Below are 14,249 nucleotides of genomic sequence, written 5' to 3' on the forward strand. Positions count from 1 at the left end.
TGTTCCATGTGAAATAGAAAAAGTTCCCGGTTTTCGTTTTCGTTCCTTGAACCGGTTCAAAGCCCTGCTTGTATGATGCTTAGATTGGAATTTTTTAAAAAATATTTTTGAGAGTTAAAATCGACCGCAAAGTTGGCATTCGAGCTGCCCCGCTGAGCCAGCCAGCCCTGAGTGCGTGACGTCACCGCGGTAACCGGTTTTAAGGCCGAGGCCTTTTACAGCTTTAGACCAAAGTCATATAAATAAAAGTTTATGGTGAAAAGTAAAAAATACCATTACCGACTTGCTCAACTAAGACTGATTTGACTTGGTTGATTGTGGGTTGACTCTCATTAAAACAGGATAGGTGTTATAACTTATGCAACATACATATACTGTACATGCATGCATTTTCACTGATACAATGTAAAAGGCTAATAAATAATCAGATGAACTGAGAATCACATTCTGAAGCAAATTAAATAATCTTATACCGGTAACTTACACACAATACAAGTGGTGTTTGTGTTGTTTTGTATCCAAATGAGAGTCGGAGCTTACCCGTCTGTGTTCTCGCTTCTTGAAGGCTGACCTCGTGGCCGATTGTTTTGAAACAGTCTGACTTTCAGTTGTTCGTTCAGTTCTCCGTTCATTCAATTCTTCCACGTAAGGGCAAGATATTGCTGCTGAGGCAAGCATATCCAGCAGAGAAATCAGACGGCTGCTCCACTCATTCTCCATACTGAGTAATCCACCATTACTGCTCGGCTCAGGCAATTACTAAAACCTGGGACAGGACGTCACCGGTTTTAGTAACAACCGCGGGGAGGTCACTGCCCGAGCGATAATATGTCACGTCCCGTTCCATCCCGTCCCGGGTTTTAGCAACAACCCTTGCCTCACACTCTGGGAGAACTGGTGCAACTGAACTTGCTTTCCTTTTCTTGTAGTTTTCTTTTCGTTTAATTGTTGATACTGCACCCTCTTTCAATATAGGCTTATAGCCAACGCTCCTCAACAGATCAGAGGTCTCATTCAAGTCTTCAGTAAAATGTGCAGAGCAGAGGAGAGACCACTTCGTAGGCACCCAATGTGCCCGTGAACTTCTCGCAAAACGCGTCCAAATCTTTGCAGTTTGAACATTCTTGGGCCATGAATGCAACGTAAATCCACCTTCTGTCGTGTTGCTGCACCAGCCAACAACATCTACGTGGCATAGCGATAAATTAGCTCAAAATGGAAGCTCAAAGTTGCAGTCAGCTCTGTGTTTTAGTGTAGCGGAAATGGCGATGAGACCAATAACCTTCCTGCGGTGGAAAAAGTAGTGGAAAAAGAAAATCGAAGTTGCAGTGAGCTCTATGTTTTAGTATAGCAGAAATGGCGATGAGCCCGATAGCCAGTGGCGGCTGGCTCATAGGGGGCGCTCGGGCGCCGCCCTCCCAGATGTGGAGGGGGAAAAAAATATATATATCAATATATATTTTTACAAATTTTATTATCAATGTCAGTTTTACTTAATAGTGTGTGCCTACATGCGATCTGAATTATTTCAACAACATTTCCACCAACTGACTCTCATTCAATGGTGAATTTCCACCGACAGACGCGTATCATTTCTCTTCTTGGGCGCTCGGCAAAGCGCCCCAGAAGTGCAGCGGAATAGCCAATCGTGTATGGTTGCTCGGGAAAAATCATAAATATTTGGCCAATCAGCATCGCCAAATTTAATGGTTTTGGGGCGCTGGAAATTTCACCCCTGCTACAGAAAATGCATCTCTCTCTCTCTCTCTCTCTCTCTCTCACACACAGTTGATTTGTATAGATTCAGCTGAAATCATACCCTTGCTGTAAACTTCTCTCAAGAACTTGAGTATTGTATTTGAAACCGTTCCTTTCCAAAGCATAAATGGAGCCTAATATAGCTGTAAATTGTTAATTTACTTTATCTGTGAAACTGCTGATTTTGAGAAGGAAATTAAATTATTATTGTGGAATTGTCATTTTCTGACTGTTCATTTGAATGCTTATACTGGACTAGGCAGGGAACTCTACTGGCACACACCAGCCCCACCAAGATTTTTTTTCACCAGCCGCCACTGCCGATAGCCTTCCTGCTGTGACGTCACAGAAGTCAAGGTTATTCACTCAGACCACTACCTATAGGAATCATTTTAATTGCAAAAATTATGATATTAGATTTCTTGTTAATGCTTAAAACTATTCCTGTGCCATTCTTGAGGTCTCAAGGCATTTCTAAACAAACAGTGAGGCCATGGTTCTGCGTATCTCCTTGAAGCTGAAGGAGTCTCGGAAAATGAAAAAGTGAGGTTAATTTGGGACACCAGAATTGTCAGAAATGGCGAGCTGAGGTGAAGTGAGGACCCAAGAGGAGACTCAAGACAGGCAGTGTACAGAGAAAAGCTTCTTTAATGAAGTAGAGGGCAGAGGTACAGTAGGGCTCAGGCAAAAATCCGTGGTCAAAAAACAGGCCAGGAGGTCAAAAACACAGGAGCAGGTAGGCATGGTCAGGGACAAAAACAGGACAGAAAAATCTTAACAAAAATCGAAGAACACAGGGACAAGGGAAATCCAGGCAGAGGAAGCAAAAACACAATCCAAAGGAACAGGCAGGTAAAACAGGGGCAAAAAACTGGACAGAAGACTAGACGAAAAACAAGGAACAATTCCGGCAGGGAGAATCAAGAAGACACAATACCAAAGGGTTGTAGCAAGGCAAGGAAAGTCTACGAGAGACAGTCTGGCAACTGGAATAGCTCCAAACAGTTCTTAAGAAGGCCCTGGCTGATGGGAGAAGAGGGGTAGCAGGTGTGGGAGTGCCGCTTCAGGGAAGATGGCCTTCAGCAGGGCAGGACTGAATTCCTGTCCCAGATCCGGCCTGGAGCCGGCCTGGAAGTCCCACAAACTCAGGCATGGATGGACTGGACCGGACTGTGACAAGAATTCAGACAGACAAGGTTTTAGAACACTCTAGACCAGGTATTGTAGTGGTCTGCAAAGTAAGTGTGTAGAAAACACACTTACTTTGCAAAGTATTGAGTTGCATTGCTGACACCTTACCGAGCCTTATTTCCTTTTTTGGTTTCCTGGTTTCCTGTTTCTTGTCTTTGATTCTGCCGAGTCTACGATAGTCTGTTTGTGCCTCGCTCGACCTATTGCCTGTCTGTTTTACGATTTTACCTGCCGTTCTGGATTGTTTACCGTCTTCACTTGTATTAATAAAACACACCTTCTGGACTTCCATCCGTCTCCCAACCATCTCCGACAGAATACTTCACGCTCCCTGACAAAGAGAAGCACATTCACCTGTTCATACGTCATGTTCAGGAACAAACTAATGTTAATGGCGCTAAAACAGCCACCGTCACATGGTGCAGTTGGAGTCTTGTTCTCGGACTCGACTCAGATCAATAGTGGACTCAATTCGAATTTTTTTAATGACTTGGACTTGAACACTGGGGACTCAAGACTGGACTCGGACTCGAGGTTTAGTGACTCGACTACAACACTGGGCCGAATAATAATCATAATAATAATGGACATCGTGGATATGGGGCAGCACGGTGGTGTAGTGGTTAGCGCTGTCGCCTCACAGCAAGAAGGTCCGGGTTCGAGCCCCGGGGCCGGCGAGGGCCTTTCTGTGTGGAGTTTGCATGTTCTCCCCGTGTCCGCGTGGGTTTCCTCCGGGTGCTCCGGTTTCCCCCACAGTCCAAAGACATGCAGGTTAGGTTAACTGGTGACTCTAAATTGACCGTAGGTGTGAATGTGAGTGTGAATGGTTGTCTGTGTCTATGTGTCAGCCCTGTGATGACCTGGCGACTTGTCCAGGGTGTACCCCGCCTTTCGCCCGTAGTCAGCTGGGATAGGCTCCAGCTTGCCTGCGACCCTGTAGAACAGGATAAAGCGGCTACAGATAATGAGATGAGATCGTGGATATGGTGTGTCCAAACGAATCCAACAAGAATGAAATGAAACGATAGGAAAATACCAACAGCTGTGTTTCGAATTACGAGAAAGACAAGAACAATTTCAAGTTAAAGTAATCCCTGTGATAATTGGGTGTTTAGGAAGAGGAAAAAACAACAGAAAGATGATGTTAAAGAACTGTTTGATGATGAAAACGTAATAGAAAAACTCTGCAACGAAATGCAAAAGACAGTAATATAGGAAAATGAAATGATAATTAGAAAAATGATATCCGGCCTGATTGAGTGAAAATATTTGAGTTTCGCACATGGTTACCAAATCTTGTTATCCATCGGCCTTTCCCTAAATTTCCAGGTTATCCCTCACCCCCTTTTTTTTAGGGAAAGCATTGCCTAAATGGACAATAGCTTTGTATACCGTAGATTGTATTTTTATCTTTGTATTACTTACTATTTTGGGGAAGCCGTGGCCTAATAGTTAGAGAAGCAGCTTTGGGACGAAAAGGTTGCTGGTTCGATTCCCTGGACCAGCAGGAATGGCTGAAGTGCCCTTGAGCAAGGCACCTAACCCCCACTTGCTCCCTGGGGGCTGTAGTATAGCTGCTCCCTGCTCTGGGTGTGTGCATGTATTCACTGCTTCAGATGGGTTAAATACAGAGGAGGAATGTTGCTGTGCTTGAGTGTACATGTGACCAAAATAAAGGCTTCTTGTACATTTGGTTAATTCAAATAATAATAATAATAATAATAAACAAGATATCTTAGAAAATTTCTTTCATGCAGTGGGTGTGTCTCATACCTTCGTTTCAGACTTCTATTTACATTTTTCTGGCCTGGAAATTAGCCCCACCTCCATTTGGAACAAAGCTACTCTGCTTTATTTTTTTAAAAGGCAACTCAGCAGCAGGGGGCGGCACGGTGGTGTAGTGGTTAGTGCTGTCGCCTCACAGCAAGAAGGTCCGGGTTTGAGCCCCGTGGCCGGCGAGGGCCTTTCTGTGTGGAGTTTGCATGTTCTCCCCGTGTCCGCGTGGGTTTCCTCCAGGTGCTCCGGTTTCCCCCACAGTCCAAAGACATGCAGGTTAGGCTAACTGGTGACTCTAAATTGACCGTAGGTGTGAATGTGAGTGTGAATGGTTGTCTGTGTCTATGTGTCAGCCCTGTGATGACCTGGCGATGTATCCAGGGTGTACCCCGCCTTTCGCCCGTAGTCAGCTGGGATAGGCTCCAGCTTGCTTGCGACCCTGTAGAACAGGATAAAGCGGCTAGAGATAATGAGATGAGATGAACTCAGCAGCAGGGGCCGACTCATTGTTCGAGATCCTGGAGATTTGTTAATGGCTGGATCCAAATACTCAGCATGTACTCGCATTGGTTTAGTTCCTGCTAACTGACCGTTACTGTAGTACGTTCTACAACTATGCGAGTGAGTAGTAAGGACGCAATTCGACGTAAGGTCATAGTACGACGTAAGGTCATACTCCACCGCAGTCTCCACTGTCCACATTCACATATGACATATACCCATATATATGCTGTGAAATTAAAAAAAATTATAATTTCTGCAGTGGCAGAAATCTGTACACTGCTGCAACAACCGCCTTACTTCGGACCACTATCTTCTTTCTATTTCTCCCAAGGGGATTTCTCCTTCTTTGGTTACTCAAAGGTTCCAGCTGAATTATTTGATCATGGAGTGTAGCGTGTTGTGATCTGGGTACCGTTTGACGACTGTTCAATGCTTACTGAGTATTGACACCCTACATACTGCTTATGGAACTATGCGTATTCGAATGCAGCCAATGTTTTATTGCAGTTCCCCTCCCAAACAGCAGAGGGCTCTAAACAGTACAAACAGCTCCTTTAATGTTTGTCATATGAAAATATGTTTTTGTAATTAGAACCTGTCTCTGTTAGGTTTTGGTTTTAGATGAAGCCACAGCAGCTATTGATACAGAGACAGATCGGCTTATTCAGGAGACCATCAACACTGCTTTCAGAGGCTGTACCACTCTGGTCATCACTCACCGCATCAATACTGTCTTCAGCTGTGACAGGGTTCTGGTACTGGACCAGGGTCAGGTTGGTGTGCTTATCCAGTTACTGTTTTCTCAACTATTTTTTGTGAATTGGTTTAGAATCTTTAAAGGCAGAAAAGGTTTGGTTAGTGGTCGTAGGTTCAACCTGGGAACTTTTCTATTGTCGGGTTTGACATAGAACCTTTAAAGTTTCTTGATAAACCAGTGAACCCTTAAGGGTGCTAGATCCTCCTCCTATCCACATTATACATATATACATTACTGTGCAAAAGTCTCAGGCACCCTGTTGTTTTTTTCATACAAACTTTGTTATAGATTTCTATTTTATGACTTCTACATTATCGAGTCAGTACAAAAACATTTTAGAGTCCAAATGTTAATTTTCCGGCACAAAATTAAATGTGTCGCCTCACAGCAAGAAGGTCCGGGTTCGAGCCCCGTGGCCGGCGAGGGCCTTTCTGTGTGGAGTTTGCATGTTCTCCTCGTGTCCGCATGGGTTTCCTCCGGGTGCTCCGGTTTCCCCCACAGTCCAAAGACATGCAGGTTAGGTTAACTGGCGACTCTAAGGTGGTGTTTACATTAGACCGTATCCGTACCGTTTTCGTTGCGGATGCACTGTCCGTGCACATTAAAACGCCGGGAAACGACTCCACAGGCGGAACAATTTGAATCCGCCAGGGCCCACGTATTCAACCCAGTACGTATCTGATCCGGTGCTGTGTAAACATTGAGGAACGAGGATACGCAGTGCTGAGCTCTAGCTGACGTCGTCATTGGACAACGTCACTGTGACATCCACCTTCCTGATTCGCTGGCGTTGGTCATGCCACGTTGGTCATGTGACACGACTGCTGAAAAACGGCGCGGACTTCACTTCCTGCTATTTGTGTGTGTACGCGAATCGTTTTAAAAACGTTAATCTGATGATCCGCTGATTCGAAATAATGTAAACAGGGCCTAAATTGACCGTAGGTGTGAATGTGAGTGTGAATGGTTGTCTGTGTCTATGTGTCAGCCCTGTGATGACCTGGCGACTTGTCCAGGGTGTACCCCGCCTTTCGCCCGTAGTCAGCTGGGATAGGCTCCAGCTTGCCTGCGACCCTGTAGAACAGGATAAAGCGGCTAGAGATAATGAAAATTAAATGCTACAGAAAAAAAATGTTAGTATCTGAGCAGCATATTACATAAGAGAGCACTTTTCAGATTAAAAAAGGAAACATAATGAAGGCTGCTGGGTTTTGGTGCAAAATGAAGACGCGAGTATGACAGTCAAAGTGTCCAGAAGAACTGCGGCTGGTTCTGGAAGATGCTCAGTAAAACCTACAGCTCATTTCCTTATACCTACCTGAGACTACTTTTTTTTTTTTAAAGCAAAGGGTCGTCTCACACCAAATATTGACTTTGTTTCATTTATTATGGCTTACTGCTGTTTATAGTTTTTTTTTATGTTGAAACATTTCATTTCATTATTTTGAAAACCATTTATGGTCTACAGCATTTCTTTACATGTGCCTAATACTTTTGCACAGGACTATAAATTACAAATAAAAGAGGAAAAACACCTACAAAAAAAAAAGATTTTAATTTCCAAGTTAGTCCTAAAGTGCCAACAATACCCATGATAGTCTGAAAAGTGTATTGCAGCAATTTAGAATAATATCATTGTCCTATAATTAAGTCAACCTTTTGCTAATAGACTCTGTACATGCACAGGTTCATTATGAAAATTCACCATAGTTTACTATAGTATCTATAATTATATTTTAATACTTCTCATCTCATGTCATTATCTGCAGCCGCTTTATCCTGTTCTATAGGGTCGCAGGCAAGCTGGAGCCTATCCCAGCTGACTACAGGCGAAAGGCGGGGTACACCCTGGACAAGTCGCCAGGTCATCGCAGGGCTGACATATTTTAATATTTATTGTTGTCAAACTCTGCCTGCTTTATGGTAAATATAGTAATTGTATCGAGTATAAGGAAAGGCTGTTTAATTAGCGCATGAGCTTAACATTCAATACACAATGTGTACAGACAGTGTAGTGTACAATCAGAGCAAATAATAATAATTTTGCCTGTGCTTCTTATCTTCGATTGTTATATTTTGTTTACTAGCATCTTAAAGAAGAGCTGAAGTCATTTTAAACTTGCTTTATTTCTTAATTAACGTCTTATTCAATTACGTTTTCGGTTTTAGTAACCTTATATCATGACTCATACTGGCAACTAATTGCAATTAAATATTATGCTTATCGGCCTATTCGGTTTTCAGCCATGTTGAATTTAGTTCGTTTGGTCCACGGCAGGCGTCGCTTATCCCCGCGATCTTGACGAGACTTGTGCGAGACTTCGAAACGTGAAGTGTCAGCCAGGTGTCAAGTCAAGTTTAGCGCTTTTAACAATAGACATTGTCGCAAAGCAGCTTTACAGAATTTAAATTACTTTAAACATGAGATAATTTTATCCCTAATCTATCCCTCAGACAAACTCCCTCAGACGACATGAAGAAGAAACGTTGAGAGGAACCAGACTCAATAGGGAACCCATCCTCATTTGGGTGATAACAGACAATGTGATTATAACATTATATCATTATATAACAGGTGTCAGTGCTGCCATTTTGAAATCGGGAAAGTGTGCACTGGGCTTTATCCGCGTGATCTTCACGAGACTTGTGCGAGACTTCGAAACATGAAGTGTCAGCCAGGTGTCAGTGCCCCCATTTTGAAAACTGTTTTCCCAAACGAAGTATTGCACAAAAACGAGTTTAAATGACGATTCCTGCCTACTTTTTTCAAACTTTCCCGATTACTATCAAAACAAACAAAACTTCCGGCTTGATTACGTCAGCATTCGAAAGAGGCCGCGCCCGTCTTTTGACAACGTTGGCAGATGTCGGTCACTTTGATTTCCGCTGTACGTTTTACTTCCGTCCTACGATGTCTCGCACAGGTCTCAACGAATCTCGTTTACGGCCATTGCTTTGACATATGGACTGATATAGTATTATTTCAAACACTCATAACTTGCTATATCAGTGACAAAATAGAGATCAAAAATGCATTCCGATATTTAATAAAATGAGATAAATAGAATTTTGATCATACAAAATTTGCCTTCAGTCCTCCTTTAACTCATGTTAACCAGTGAGCTCGTACAGTAACTAACCCAGGTAATCCAATTGATGTTGGCCCAAAGTTTGAATAATGATTTTGGGCTGATGTTGGGAAAGTGTTTCCAAATTAGCACTTTTAATAACAATCCTGCCACCATTGACCCAGCTTCGGCACCCGTCCTTGACCCAAATGAATGTCTGACATTAGGTCAGTGTTGCCAAGGTTGATTTAAACGTGGATGAAAGTCTGTCTGCTCAACATTGGCCTCAATTTGGCATCAGAACCACACGATTTCAGTTAAAGTGCCATGCAAGTGATAGTTGTGTCACTGAAACCTATTGTAGAGTAGTTTCTTTGCGTTGCCACTTCAGTTTGGAACTTTACTTCGGCCATTTTCTCACTACCATGTCAGTGTCACTGCTGTGTTAAGAATGTGCAGTCACTCAAAAAGCATTTCAGTGCTGGTCCTACGGTAGTCTATTTCCAATAACAGACTGGTTAAATGGGGCTGTGTATCTCAAACTTACAGAACACAACATCTAACTAACCTCTGTATGCTTTTCCTTTGTGTGAGACAGATCCTGGAGTTTGACAGCCCATCAAATCTACTGGCGAACAAGAGCTCGTGTTTCCGTGCCATAGTGGAGGCAACAAGCAGGACTGGTGGCCTTTCAGAGAGAGCCTGAACAGCTGGTGGGCACAAGACTGAGCTCTCTGCCAAATCTCGCCTTACTGCTGGACAAGATGTTTGTTCAGTGGCCATGTTATTGTTCAGTGTTGCCCTGCACTGACTAGTTCAGTATATTTTCAACTCACAAGTAGCCTGGGAAAAATTAGGGCCCGAGCACCGGGTGTACATGGCCTTCAGTGTCCACCAGAGGGCAAGGGCCTATTGTTTTCCGAAGGATTCTTCTTTTTGTTATAATTCTTCCGCTTATTATTATTTTTTTTTCTTCAAGACTAGGCCATTTTTGAGGTGGTTCCCATGGGTGAAAACTCATGAAATTTGGTACACACATCAGTCCTGGCCACCACTACTCAGTGATAGAGGCTTGGCCTCGGGTGTATCTGCAGGACTCCATAGCGCCCCCACATGTCATTGAGACTTTTGCCTGGTATATAGTTTCGCCTATCCGTGTCAAATTTGGTAGGTGTGTAGGGTGCCTCAAGACGAACAAAATTGTAACGTAGGTTATATTAGCCATAGCCATACTCAACAGGAAATGACTTATTTTTGGTTTTGTGCATTTTGACACGTCTTACATTTTGACGTTCTCCTCCTAAGCAGTTTGTTGGATTCATGGCAGATTTGGTGTACCACAGGTGCTCGGGCCCTTCATCGCTGTTTGTGGCTATATTTTATTATTATTATGGCGTGCTATAAATGAAAAAACATGTTTTGTGAAGCATGTCTGAAAAATACCAGCCCAGTCTTAATGAATATAAAGTAATAACGGTTTTAGACGGTCACGTTGTCATATATCAGTCAGAGTTCCAATAATATAACGTTAAAGTTGTATTAAGTTTCAATTTTTTTTTGGGCGGGGGTGAAGTAATATTGTTGAAATGTTTGAGAAATGAGGAAAATTTAAATTCTGAAATAATGATGTGCTGTGTACGAAATGGCAAATGTTTTCAAATCAGGTTCTTATAATGCAGAAGGAAGGAAGTTTTGCACAAGAACAAAAGGGTTTTTTTTTGTATTAATGAGCAATGGTGGCGGCACGGTGGCATAGTGGTTAGCGCTGTTGCCTCACAGCAAGAAGGTCCAGGTTCGAGCCCCGTGGCCGGCGAGGGCCTTTCTGTGCGGAGTTTGCATGTTCTCCCCGTGTCCGCGTGGGTTTCCTCCGGGTGCTCCGGTTTCCCCCACAGTCCAAAGACATGCAGGTTAGGTTAACTGGTGACTCTAAATTGACCGTAGATGTGAATGGTTGTCTGTGTCTATGTGTCAGCCCTGTGATGACCTGGCGACTTGTCCAGGGTGTACCCCGCCTTTCGCCCGTAGTCAGCTGGGATAGGCTCCAGCTTGCCTGCGACCCTGTAGAACAGGATAAAGCAGCTAGAGATGATGAGATGAGATGAGCAATGGCATTTGAAGTACTTGGGAGATTTGCAATGAAGATTCAGTGCTTCACAAAACGCTGCACAAATGCACAATATGATGCGCAGTCTGTGAAGCAACCAAAGGAGAAAAAAAAAGACACGGGTCAGTCATTCCATTGAAGTCAACACTCCAAAGCAGAAGATGTCTCTGATGGGTTATTTCTGCTCAAAAGCTTCATGTTATGCCTAATGCATTGTGCAATCAGTGTCTGTGTTTCAGAGATGGAAAGCTGCAGCTGGTATTTTAGCTCCAGCTTTCTCGAGTGTTCTGAGATTCTTAGTGCTGTCCTCTTTTTCAGCTCTGTTCTGCCACTGTTCTCACATGTGGTTGCTAAATCGAGATGTTTAAATGAGTCAGTCCTTTCAGGATGAGCAGAGTCTGCAGAGGCTTTCACAGGAAGCTCTAATGAAAAAAAAACCCCAACAACGACAACTTACAAATCCACCTGACATCTGCTACATGCGCAAAAACATAATTAGAAAACTTGTTTTGTGTTTCAATGTGTTTCATTCTGTCAAATCTCAGTAGCCCCATTAGAGTCCTTTCTTAAAATGCAGTTTATAAGGCGAAACAATTGCACGTGTAGGCAGCTAAAAGCACACAACAATGAATAGAGCATTTGTCGGAGGCCATTTTTCTCTTTGCCATGCTCCGATATTCAGGTATTCCTCTGGGAGAGGCCTTGATCAAGCTGAATGTTTAATTACCAAGAGCACAAAAGCTATTTGCTGGATGAGTGACTGTTGTTTATGTCTAAATGAGACACATGAAGTTGCTTTCTGTTGAACTGAAATTGTATTGAAATGTTCTTATTGTATCAAAGTGTTTTTTTACACGTCACAAAAACAATGCTTCTTTGATTAAAGGTATTTTTCTACATGAAATCATCCCATTTTTATTTCACACATTTACTCCACTCACCATCTATTTTAATCGGAACACCAGGACAGCTGCACATTCATGTAGTTATCTAATCAGCGAATCGTGTGACAGCAGCAGATACAAATCAAGAGCTTCATTTAATGTCCATATCAAACATCGGAATGAGGAGAAATGTGTGATTCTCATGAAGACCTTCACGTTAACATAAAGTTTTTCACCTCATTTCAGTATTTTTTCAAGTTGAGAGCCTAAAATAGAGTGTGAACTTTACTATGTTGATCTTTTTTTAATGGAAAAATATTTTAATAGAATTTTATTCTTATTTGAGGCTTACATGATCCAGAATAATTCTCATCACCGTTACAGTAAATGATGAAGCTAGATCATGAGTTAAAAACATTTTTTTGACAATTTATTTCATATTTCCACAAAATATCCCATTAAATGAACAGCACAGTCCATGACAATTACTTTATATTTTTTTTTTACATTTATTTATTGCCCTCACAGTGCATGGTAATGAGAATATTGAGTAACGGTAATGAGATAATCTTGGCTAATTTCACAAATAACCTGAAATGCTAGCAACCTATAACTTTGCCACATATTAAAGCCTTATATTGTGATAATAATCATAAAATAATATATATTTTTTTTATTTTTAAAAGTAATGAGTATTAAACCATAACGGTAATGATAATAGATAGTGTAACTGAGGACAGATTTAGCAACATTAACATAAATATCACAAAGTAAGAGAAGAGTGAGCAACTGACCTTGTCTCCATTTTGAATCTTGTATCTGAAGTGATGCATCATGGGATAGCTGATCAATTTAAAGGCACGGTGTACTTTTTATAGGGGGGTGAAATCATGAAACGGTAATGAGAAACATTTGGTGCAGACACAGTTATTTTGTTTAAAATCAAGTATCTTTTTTTGTTCAATACAAAAATATTAATATTATGCATAAATATAGATGTTTTAAAATAACTTTACACTGTATTATTTTTTTATATAATTAGGAATTTTTCATCTCATCTCATTATCTCTAGCCGCTTTATCCTTCTACAGGGTCGCAGGCAAGCTGGAGCCTATCCCAGCTGACTACGGGCGAAAGGCGGGGTACACCCTGGACAAGTCGCCAGGTCATCACAGGGCTGACACATAGACACAGACAACCATTCACACTCACATTCACACCTACGGTCAATTTAGAGTCACCAGTTAACCTAACCTGCATGTCTTTGGACTGTGGGGGAAACCGGAGCACCCGGAGGAAACCCACACGGACACGGGGAGAACATGCAAACTCCACACAGAAAGGCCCTCGCCGGCCCCGGGGCTCGAACCCAGGACCTTCTTGCTGTGAGGCGACAGCGCTAACCACTACACCACCGTGCCACCCAGTTAGGAATTTTTATATGATTTAAAGTAAACATTAAAAAAAGGGATGCGGACACATAACGGTAATGAGAATTTCCATAGATTTTTTGTTTAATTGATATAAAAATTAGTTTATAGGATGATGAAAACCATTTGTCCATACAGTGCTCCCTATTTTCTTTACACAAAATATCAGAGTTTATGTGAATTAAGTATTGATTTTGGAAAATGCGTCCTGGACATGTTCACTGCAGCTTCATGAGAATCACCCAAATGTGATATCTGTGACTTTGAACATGGCATAGTTTTTAGCAGAGGTGGACAAAGTACCCAACTTCATTACTGAAGTCAAAGTACAGATCCCACTGGTTAAATGTTACTCCGATACAAGGAAAAGTTGTCCAGTCAAATTTTTCTTCAGCTAAAGTACTTAAGTACTTGCTTTTAAGTATTAAAAGTACATTTTCTGCCAACGCATTGTTGTATTATTGGCACAACGCTTACAAAACCTAACGCCTCTGAAGCAACAGACTGGATTTACAAAATAAACGCATGCTGTGCCATCATGGTGGTTTAACGTTAAGCTAGCTAGTCAGTGACGCTCCACCTGACATGCTAGCAAACTCTTTTCAAACTCATATTGGGTAGCTAACGCTACTAGAAAAGAAAGATTTCTACATTCTGTTTATTTGGCAAGATTATGCTCAAACATATTTCTGAAAAGACTTCAGATAAGTTAACGTTATTCATGTTAGCATAATTCTGTTTTTACATGCTAACTAACAGTGTCCAAGTTAAGTAGCT

The 14,249-nt window shown here is 42.0% G+C and overlaps 1 protein-coding gene across 1 annotated transcript in view; it reads left to right on the plus strand.

Annotated features, from left to right (window-relative positions):
* Nucleotides 1–11,961, plus strand: part of wu:fb13g09 (ATP-binding cassette sub-family C member 5) — a 100,672-nt gene extending 88,711 nt beyond the window's left edge. Inside the window, exons 28-29 of the mRNA XM_060915212.1 lie at nt 5,838–6,002; nt 9,653–11,961. Of these exons, the coding sequence (XP_060771195.1) occupies nt 5,838–6,002; nt 9,653–9,760 (273 nt within the window). The 3' untranslated portion in view covers nt 9,761–11,961. The remainder of the gene's footprint in view (nt 1–5,837; nt 6,003–9,652) is intronic.
* Nucleotides 11,962–14,249: the final 2,288 nt, after the last annotated feature.

Source organism: Neoarius graeffei, chromosome 2 (assembly GCF_027579695.1).
Source record: "Neoarius graeffei isolate fNeoGra1 chromosome 2, fNeoGra1.pri, whole genome shotgun sequence".
In the NCBI taxonomy this organism is placed as follows: Eukaryota; Metazoa; Chordata; class Actinopteri; order Siluriformes; family Ariidae; genus Neoarius; species Neoarius graeffei.